General features: G+C 36.8%; 1 protein-coding gene across 1 annotated transcript in view; it reads left to right on the forward strand.

Annotated features, from left to right (window-relative positions):
- LOC117984023 (serine protease inhibitor dipetalogastin) overlaps nt 1–10,337 on the forward strand; it is a 59,786-nt gene extending 49,449 nt beyond the window's left edge. Inside the window, exons 3-12 of the mRNA XM_034970671.2 lie at nt 1,669–1,809; nt 2,663–2,810; nt 3,542–3,703; nt 4,227–4,370; nt 5,177–5,341; nt 5,777–5,938; nt 6,897–7,022; nt 7,639–7,815; nt 8,272–8,430; nt 8,764–10,337. Coding sequence (XP_034826562.1) covers nt 1,669–1,809; nt 2,663–2,810; nt 3,542–3,703; nt 4,227–4,370; nt 5,177–5,341; nt 5,777–5,938; nt 6,897–7,022; nt 7,639–7,815; nt 8,272–8,430; nt 8,764–8,842 — 1,463 coding nt within the window. The 3' untranslated portion in view covers nt 8,843–10,337. The remainder of the gene's footprint in view (nt 1–1,668; nt 1,810–2,662; nt 2,811–3,541; nt 3,704–4,226; nt 4,371–5,176; nt 5,342–5,776; nt 5,939–6,896; nt 7,023–7,638; nt 7,816–8,271; nt 8,431–8,763) is intronic.
- The last annotated feature ends 538 nt before the right edge of the window (nt 10,338–10,875 follow it).

The raw sequence follows: 10,875 nt of genomic DNA on the forward strand, positions 1-10,875 counted from the left end.
TAGTTATTAAAACATTTTGTAGCTACGAGTATTGTTGCAAAACTTCACTATGCACCTTTTGATATTGTACTCCTATCCTTCTTTTCTGTAGGTAGGTATGTTACCTAAGACCACACTGTTTCATACATGTTTATTGTTTATCTATTAAAAATCTGTAAATTTTATCATAAGAACTGCAATACGAAATACTAAGTAGGGATACGACATTATGCCGATTACAAAATAATATTATAAAAACTGCTCACAAAACCACATTATTATAAAGTTTGCAGTTTGCACAACACGCCTTTTGCATTGGAGTTTTACAAACTTTGCATCCTAAACTAAATAAAAATAATTTAAACTTTGTTACTTTTATTTGTAGCGTAATATACTTTTAAACAGAACCTGTGGAACTCGCGGTCCTAATGCAGTTTCGTAGTTCGCATAGAACGCCGTCAGCCATTTTCTAAATTAAGTGGGGTCACGAAACAAGAGTGGTGTAAAAGTTTTCTGTTAGAGTGCAAATGAAGTTACCAATTCTATTTTATATACCTACTTATAGTAGTAGTAGGTAGTTATGTTTAGGGAGCAGGTAGCTAGTTTTAGATTTTCTTTGACAGGGACGCTAAGATTTTCTTTATAAGTACCTATATCAGCTGCTGAGAAGTGGAGACTCCAAAATAGTTATATTCTAAATTAGATACCTAGTTATATATTCAAAATCCTTAAATATATTTTAAGCTTTGTTGATGCTTGTGGAATAATCTCGATCAGAATTCCGTAACTGCTAAAACTCAAGAATTTCTTTATGCTAATGTTTTCAAACGGATATGGATTAAGTACGAGTTCTTTCTAATAGTTGAAACATTCGCACCACTGTGCAGGAGGGTTTATCGTCAAGAAAATCTACCAGAAACTAAAGACGCACACACACAACTTAAATTCGCATAGCTTATAGCTCTCTGATGAAAGGAATGCATGGCATGCTAAAACCTCTTATTTAGATCTCGCAGTCTCCTCCCTCTCTGAGTATTTCGCATATCGTGGTTTAATTTATTTGAAATACGTGCGGACTAATAATAAATTTTAAATAAAAATAACATAATGATTTTAATGAGATTAGTGTATTTATTTATTACACAATAAAAATATGAAGAACAATATTATAAATGGCACATAACTAAACGCATGCTAAAATGATTTCATTAAATACATAATTTGTCGCTTTCTTTGAGATAATTATATACGAATGATAACGAATCAGCGAAAGTATTTTTAAAATTACCTAACTTATTAGAATTGCAAATAGCGCTCATCTTATGGCCATTTTGAAGAAAGAATACATGTTAGGTACATAATAACGGTTATCATATTAATATTCAACTTGGTATTATAACACGCTTTTCACTTATCGTTACTAACATAGAAAGTCAAGGGGGCCTTCCAACATCAATGGTTACTAATATAGGTACAGATAGTTTATATTATTATAGCCGTATATTTAAGGTTTGCCGCCCCCTAACTTTCATTAAGACTTCCAAATCTGACGCGCTGGCGCCGCCCTTCGCAGCCTGCCGCCCCAGGGCCATGGCCCCTTTTGTCCCTGGGGTAAATATACCCCTGATCATTAGGTATTTTAAGCTCTAAATTTTCGTGTCTATTAGTAAAACTCATTTTCTTTTTCAGCGGCAACATATTGCAATGGCGCCAGGGACGCATCCTGTCCGCGTATCTGTGGGCCCGCGCTGCAGGGTGAACCGGTCTGTGCTACTGATGGTATCATCTACCCCTCGTTGTGTGAAATGAGGAAGAAGACTTGTGGAAAAGGTAAAGTCATTCAAATGGCACTTCGACATGTTTCCAAATGGGTGGACTACTCGTGCGCCCACTGGCTTCTCCCACCAGTGGATGAAAGGGGAATTCATATTTACCCGTACCTCCAGTACATCCCTCGTATCGATAAATAATTACGAAATAGTTAAATTGGTACTATAAAAAGGAATACTATTTTTGTAAAAGGTACCTACCCACTTAGTAATTTAAAATAGCCTTTTCATATTATGTATAAACTCTGTCTACTCGGATTTTCAAGTTTTCAAGATAATGCTTAAGAGAAGGCACATTTATCCCGTATCCGGTATCGGGTCGATCTTATCTGTTGATAAAAGCTACTTTTCAGTTACAAAGTGTAATGCGCCTACACGCGCGCAGTGCGCGGTTGCTAATAGAATTTATGTTAAGATCTTGCTTAACTTATCTTTGGTAGCGCACAATGTATACGATTTATCTCTTGGATATTAGTTTAGACAAAGCTACAAGTTTGCTTTACCTTAAAATGTATAAAATAAACTTAATTATTATCATCATTATCATGATCTGAACTGAGCGCGGGTCTCCTCTCAGAATGAGAATGGTCTTGACTAATTACACCACGCTCGGATGCTGGCCAAGTGCGGAAAAGAAAAATTCACACACCTAGGAGTATTTCCGTACACTCACTCGAGATGATGAAAGGATTCTAACGATACCCCTATCGTTAGAATCCTCACATCATCTCGAGTGACACACTAACTAAAATTCAATATGGCGGCTTCATCGGCGCTATTTTACAATGTGAAATTTTTAAATTGTTTTTCAGCAGCGCGGTCGTTTTTTTTATTAATTTAATTTTAACTTGCAGGTGTAAGATTGGCCCAAGATCAAGGCTCGTGCTCAAGGGCGCAAGGCTCCAAATGCGATCATCGCTGTACTGGCGAAAGGGATCCGGTCTGTGGTACCAACGGACGGACGTACCTAAATCGATGCATGCTGCAAGTTGAAATATGCAGGTCCGTTTATAGCTATAGTTTATAACACCTAAATTTCAAAGCCACAATATTTTAAAAGTTTCGGGTTCCGTAGTCGATAATTTTTTTCAACATTTTACACGATAAATCAAAAACTATTATGCATAAAAATAAATAAAAATCTGTTTTATAATATACAGGTAAAGCCCTTTCATATGATATCACACTTGGTTTCGAAAATTGAAAATACTTACTAATTTGTTCATTAACACATTTTAATTTTTTTTGTGTGATATAACCACAAATCCACAGTTTTCATATTTATTCCTTTACTTGTGCTATAAGACTAACTATCTGCCATAGATCGATGGGAAGTACCCTTTACGGGTAAGTACGGGTTTTCGTGACAGACATGACAGACAGACGGACAGACGAACAAACTGACAGACAGACACACAACGAAGTGATCCTGTAAGGGTTCCTTTTTTCGATTTTGAGGTATGGAACCCTAAAAAACATTACACATGTGAATGTTTGACAGGTCATCGTAAGTATGTGACGAATCTCATAACTTCTTTTGTCGAATTTACGTTCTTCTCTTTGATATATTTCATGATTTGTTAAAATATCTAACAAGTTGCTTTTCAACAAATTATATGACATGAAATCTCTGATGGAAAAGCTAAACAATATTTATCTATTCATTATCAAGTTTCATGGTTCACTTCACTGATCGCTGCCATAATCTCACCTGGTTCATTTTCTCGTTCCAGAGTCGGCATCGGTCTCTCTCACTTAGGGGCATGCAATAACATCAGTGCTCACCGAGAGAACTGCCCTGTGGACTGTTCACAAGCTCCATTCGATGGACCGATTTGTGGCTCCGATGGGAATGTGTACAAGAGCACATGCCAGATGAAGCTGCTGACATGCGGGTTAGTATAATGGAAGTTTTATATCAAAACTAGATTGGTAAGTACCTGATAAGTGCCAATTTTAAAGCAAAGATCCAATTTGGTATAGCATTAGGTAATACCTACTTAGTCCTGTTTGATTAGCAAAGACAAAGGTCAAAATGAGTCTCGAAATTGAGAAATTGGAATGACCGCGGAAGGAGAAAAAGTAGAACAATCACAGTGTTATGTACTAAAAGTTAAAAATGCTGCTACGATGCTTAAAGTTGGCGGAAACGGAACAGAAAGATTCTGGATTAACTTCATCTACCTATTTGTTGTTTCTTTTGTCACTGCCTTTATGATATACCGATACAAAACTTTTGGTCTTGAATGTTTGTCACAACCAAAAAACATTTGAAACATTTCAAATAGGTACTTAGGACCAAAAATACAGCATCGGAGACTAATCTGCGATTGGATTCTAATTCTTTCTGATAAGTCTGACACATACTTATTTGGGCCGCCTTTGCCGCTAACTAAAGATGTTATGTTTGAATTTCAGCCAAGGGGTAGTAAAGACGAGTAAAAAGCACTGCCAAACAACGCGGCACTGCCGCGAATCCTGCTGGAGAGCATCCAGACCCACTTGCGGATCTGACGGGAAACTCTACGCCAACGCTTGTAGGATGAAGGCTACAAATTGCGGGTGAGTTAAACTAGAGGAAGTCTGGCAGAAAGAACCACGAGTCTACCAAAAGGACGTCGGATTTTAGAAGTTGGGGAGGAAAAATGATACGACACACATATCTTACATGTGAACTTGTCATATGCTCGTTAGCAGCTTCTTCTGTCCTGTGCTCTGTAGAAATCACGAAAAAAAGCACCGACTATTCATATTCGAAAAGGGAAGAAAATAATGAATTGACAAGGAATTAACTGCCGTATCCTATTGGAGGTTGCTAACCATATAGGCTAGGACTTTATTCACAGCTGCCTTCATTTGTGCTTGAACTTATCTTCAGTTAATGTTGAACCACTGGCGAATGTTCTTGAGCCAGCATATTGTCCTTGAGTGAGTTTTTCTTCATGAGTCCTCTTAAATATTCCTTTGTATGAATTGGTGGAAATAGTAAATAAGTACATATATCATGAATCATGATTATGAATGACCGCTGTGGTTTTAAAAACTACAAGATGTCCTGGGTTCGATTTCTAGCATGGACAGTTTGGAAATTTCTAATCTGACTAATGGCAAAAACGTGAAAACGTATCGCCGCCGTTTAGCATTCAAGTACGACGTTCACCGCGTAGAATTCGATTAAAGATATGAGTTTGATTAAATTACCTCTTTCAAATCGCTTCTTCCAAGCAGGAAATTTTACGTTACATACATTTTGACCCAGACAGAGAGAGCCTTGAATACTTACCAGTATAATATATGATGTCCCTGAATAATATCTTTTACGGTCTGTATCCATGTATTTAAATTAATACGATATTTTTCAATTTCAGTAAACATGTGTTCGAAGTGCCGATGGCGTTCTGCGTTTCCCAAGAGAGGACATCTGGTGGTGATTCATGCCCCACAGACTGTTCTGGACAACGGGAGAAGTTGGTCTGCGGCTCCGATGAGAGTATTTACAGAAATGAATGTGAAATGAAAATGCTTAATTGCGGGTAAGTAAACCAGCCTATAAACCTAATCAAATAGCGCCCCATTTAAAGTTCAAAATAGTTCATGACATCTTAACCATAAAGAATGCAATTGCATTACAAGCGCTATTTTATAGAACATGCCATAAGGCCTACAATAATAGTTTTTTTAATCTAGTGGGAACACCGCCCAAAGGCATACTACAATACGTGCATACAGGCTTACATAACATAATTTGCATGTGCGTAAACGTGCTAATGCCCGCGACTTCGTCCACGTGGACTACACAAATTTCAAACCCCTATTCTACCCCCTTAGGGGTAAAACTTTTAAAAATCCTTTCTTAGCGGATGTCTACGTCATATTAATAGATATCTGCATACCTTGCAGCTCGATCCTGCAAGTAGTATTTAGATAACTTAGATAACTGTAGAAATTTATTGCAATATTATTTTCAGAGCAAGCAACAGGAAGATAGTAAAAAAGGTCGACATGGAGAAATGCAAGGGGAAGATGAGCAAATGTATGAAAGTGAAGTGCCCGAGCGAGTCCGACCCCGTGTGTGGCACTGACGCTAACGTGTACACCAACCCTTGTCTGTTGAAGGTCGCTACTTGCCTGTAAGTAATCAATACATTCTGAACCAATTTTTTTTATTAACTACTAGATGATGCCCGCGACTTCGTCCGCGTTGATTTAGGTTTTTAAAAATCCTGTGGGAACTCTTCAATTTTAGTAGTAGTAGTACAAAAAGTAGCATATTATGTCCTTCCCCGGGATGTAAGCTATCTCTGTGTCTGAACCAAATTTCGTCAAAATCGGTTAAACAGTTGAGCCGTGAAAAGCTAGCAGACAGACACACTTTCGCATTTATAATATTAGTATGGATAGGCGCGCGCTTGACCATGATCACACCTGATGAGAAGTGATGTTGTGGCCTATCATCATCATCATCATGATCAACCCATCACCGGCTCACTACAGAGCACGGGTCTCCTCTCATAATGAGAAGGGTATTGGCCATAGTCTACCACGCTGGCCATGTGCGGATTGGTAGACTTCACACCTTTGAGAACATTATGGAGAACTCTCAGGCATGCAGGTTTCCTCACGTTGTTTTCCTTCACCGTTATAGCAAGTGATATTTAATTATTTAAAACGCACATAACTCCGAAAAGTTAGATGTGCGTGCCCTGGATCGAACCCCCGACCTCCGATCAGAAGGCAGACGTCCTACCGACTAGGCTATCACAGCTATGTGGCCTATGATGGGACCTATCTACTTGCAAGGTAAAATATGTTGTAAACCAATCAGACACACTTTTTAGTAGGTAGGTTTTCTAATGTTATATCGGGATGTGCTGCCCCCTGCCCCCTCGCTAACCGGAGCGGGATAGCGTGGGTGTCGTGTGGGTGTGCGGGACGTCCCCCTCCTCATACCCCGATTGTCATCTCGACCTGTCGCGTACTACATTGTTTCTCATTTCTGTAGTTTCATTTCTCAAGTTGTTGCTACTGGTAACGGTATGAAATTTTTCGCATATAAAAGTGAATGAGGATAATAATTGTGTTTTCCAGTAAAGGAGTCCAGCTAGCCCACTTCGGTAATTGCACATTACTGCCGCGTATGGAGACGGATTGCTTGGACAACTGTGACAACGCTGTCGAGCAACCTGTCTGCGGATCCGACGGCAACGTTTATAAGTAAGGAATTTATACATTTTTATAATTTTTTGGTACTGTTTCAACATTAGCAGGGTTCAAACTAAGCGCGGCAGTGCATACGTACTACATAGGTACAGTTCAATCTTCAATGGTAAGTACTTAGTTTAGTTTTTGTGAAATAAAATATGAGTCTTTATAAGAGGATCCCCTCGTATACAATATTGCTTATTTGAAATTGTCATAAGCTGATAACGGCGCTATGTCGTTTTGCGTAAAATGTAAAATATGATAGATATGGTTCCGAAAGAATTTTTAGATTAATTACAAAAAAAGACAATTGTAATTGACCATAATGACAAAGTTGCGTGCCCACAAGATAGTGTACATAAAAAGTTGTTACTTTGATAATATTGTAACTTTTTATTATTTAAAAAGAGTACTTAGTTGTACCGGCTCTTCTCAGTAGAAAGTATTTGTTTACCGAACTTTGGTAGAGTCCCAGACGCAGCAGAGAGACATGCTTAGTTATCTTACATGAAATAAATAAATTTTAAAATTAGGAAATAATATTACGTACGTACCTATTTAGAAAATGTTCTATATATACTTAAATTCGGAATTTTAAGACCCATTGCTATTTATTTTTACGTTACAGATCTGATTGTGAACTCCGTAAACTGACTTGCGGGCAGCATGTGGTGTCCGTGGCCGCTGCTCATTGCAGAACAACTGCGCTCTGTCACGAGGACTGTCCGGATACACCAGCGTTTGTCTGCGGCTCAGATAACCGGTTTTACAAGAACGAGTGCATCATGAAGAAAGAGAATTGCGGGTGTGTTGAATATGTTAAGAGAACTTTAGCGTTGGCCAAGAATCTCCCATTACCATCCAGCCCAAACAAAACTTTTGTTCCTTATGCCACCCACGAGCCAGCGTTACCTCCGAACAAATATCTTGATGAGAGTAGGTAGTGAGGCACTATTGTTACCAAAAGTTTTGTGCTACAGTTTGTTTAATTTTCACTCTGTAAAATTTAAGAAATCAATTTTTAGATACCTATTAAAACTAAAAAATTGTACGCACGACACCATAAAATAGTGTTACTTTAACCACTGTTATCATCATTCTACGAGTTGGTACCTATTTCAGTAAATAAATTGATTAATATTGATTAGGCACCCAAAGTTACATTTTCTCACAGCGCGATTATTTCCCATACTCTTTATATTGTATTCAAGCCAATTATTAAACTATTCACATCAGCTTTGACCAATGTTTTTTTTTGTAGAAAACACATATACGTAGTGCCACTGAAGAGATGCCTGGCACGCTTCCAGTACTCTGGTTGTGCACGAGTGTGCTCGCCAGAGTACGACCCCGTGTGTGGCACCGATGATAAGACTTACTCCAACAAATGCTTCTTGGAAATGGAGAACTGCCGTTCAAGGTATGTTGAACGTTCAACAAAAACTTAAATATGTATAAAAGGAAAAGCTGACCGACTGACTGACTGATCTATCAACGCACATATCAAATTACTGGACAGATCGGGCTGAAATTTGGCATGCAGATCATGACGGAGACACCCCCTAAGAAAAGTGCCTTGTCTATCTGATCGTTTTTCGGATCAAACTGCTAATTAGATTAGATTGTTTAGCAAAGATCAAACTGATAGTAATAATAATATGGTATGCCATAAATATATTAACCAATTCTATTCTTTTTAGAGATTTTAATCTATTGTTTTAACTTATTATAATTTCGAAACTATCTTTTTCAGGAGTCTCGTCCAACTAAAACATCTGGGTACGTGTACGGAACCCATCGCTCAGGAACCGAAAAACTATCTTTACCGATAGATTAGCATTTATATGACTACTTTTTAAATAGTAAAGTCATATTATCAACGTATTTCGCTTTCACATATCGATGCATTTGACGTGGAGTCCTCTAAAATTAGTGCCAACATTAAGTAAATATAGGTTAACTATCGTAGAGACCAATACTAAAACGTCTTCCATTTTCTCGATGTTTAGTCAGTGACTTGTTTTAATATAAGTACAAATTCCAAAAGGACGTTGAAGGTGCGGCGTCATAAAATGGTGTCTCAAAATAAGAAAAGTGATATAATTAATGTGTGGCATTGAATACATTGATTGAAATAGTTCAATTTTCCAATGCTTATTTTTATTTTTCTATTTACTTAATATAATGTTTAGGATTTTCTTAATCTTGGAAACTAAAGCAACTTTCTTGAATTTACTAATGTTATAAAAGTAAGCAACGTAGTATGTATTGTAGATACAACTACTTACCAGAAATACGTCTTACAGCCAAAACATTTGAGACTTGGCTGCAGCTTGAGAAAATCTTAATTATTTCTTGTAATTAAATTAAGTATATTCTGGATAAAAATGTAGATCTAATTAAAGACAAGGAAAAAAATTAATAATGTATCGAAAATGTTTATACGCGATTATAATTAGTTATTATTATTTTAGTCCGCCCTTGCATTTATATTAACAATAATAATTAACTCTCTGATTAGCGTAATAAAATAAGTAGATAGAAACCTATGTAGTTATTTGAAGTAAGTTTGACTGTTTATTTATTTCTATTTATTGTCTGAATAGTTAGGAACGTGTAAATAAAAATATGTAGTGGTTTACTTGGCAGTCTTTTGTCTTCACGTAGTTTTATATATTAATGTATAATTATGATGATTTTATGATGATGGTTTTATGATTGATCTGAAAGAACGCAAATTATTTATTACTTATTTTATTTTTACATATTTGCATAAGTATAATTTTAGTTATAATTCTGTATGCACACATTATTGGAAAACTATGTCCTTTGTTAGCCTCGTAGGCTGCCTCACTTAGCGTGGACTCTGCTATTTACCTACATATGAATCAGTGTTTCACCATAATGATAATGTATAGTTGAGATGGCAAACGGGGTATGAGGCGGGGGACGCCCCGCACACTCGCACATCACCCGCGCTCGCCCGCACCGTGTTAGTGCGGAGGCTGTGCGGGTGTGCGGGCCGTTCCTTCCCTCCTCGATTGCAATTTCAACCTGTCACGTACTTATAGGTATGCCTATTACAAAACATACAATTTTTACAGACTTATAGCCCAGTAGGTACAATGTTCTTTACAATTAAAAATTTAATAGTGTACGAAATAAGATTTTCCAGTGTATTTACTCTGATTAATAACTACCTACTAATATAATGGGTAGGTATATACCTCTTTACGATAGCAAAAATTCATGCATAAAATACATAATACTCCTTGTATACCTACGTGTTTTAACGAACCCTAAATAAATAAAATGAATTAAAAATTATTTTTGTTTTAATTATTAAGTATATTTCCTACTTAGTAAATACTTAGTTACCTACCTGCTTATTAGTATATTTGCACACGAAGTTTCCTCAAATTTCCCCGATGAGGATGTTTCAAGCTCATTACTTTAAAATCTATAAAATATAGGTATAAAAGGAAAGGCATGACTGACTGACTGTCTGACTGATAGCTGGCATAATTTTAGATCTAGAAACATCAAAAAATAGAATATTTGAAGGTAGGTATCTAGTGAGTGTGTATGGAGAAGTGCGTAGGAACTAAGAAGTGTGTAGGTTAGGTAACCTTACGCAACGACAAATCCAGCACCGGCATGGCAGATAAAAGGGCAAGAAGAAAAGCAAAAATAAGCAAAGAAAAAGAAATTGAAAAAATAAATTTAACTTTATTTTAAAGATATTATCTAGGACTGTCCTGTTACATTTTCCAATCTTGGAATAATTTCGAACCTAGATTTAGTTACAATATGATATTTAATTTCTACACCATGTATAAGTAGGTATATAACAGCTGTTGTTTCA

Source organism: Maniola hyperantus, chromosome 7, assembly GCF_902806685.2.
Source record: "Maniola hyperantus chromosome 7, iAphHyp1.2, whole genome shotgun sequence".
Lineage (NCBI taxonomy): Eukaryota > Metazoa > Arthropoda > Insecta > Lepidoptera > Nymphalidae > Maniola > Maniola hyperantus.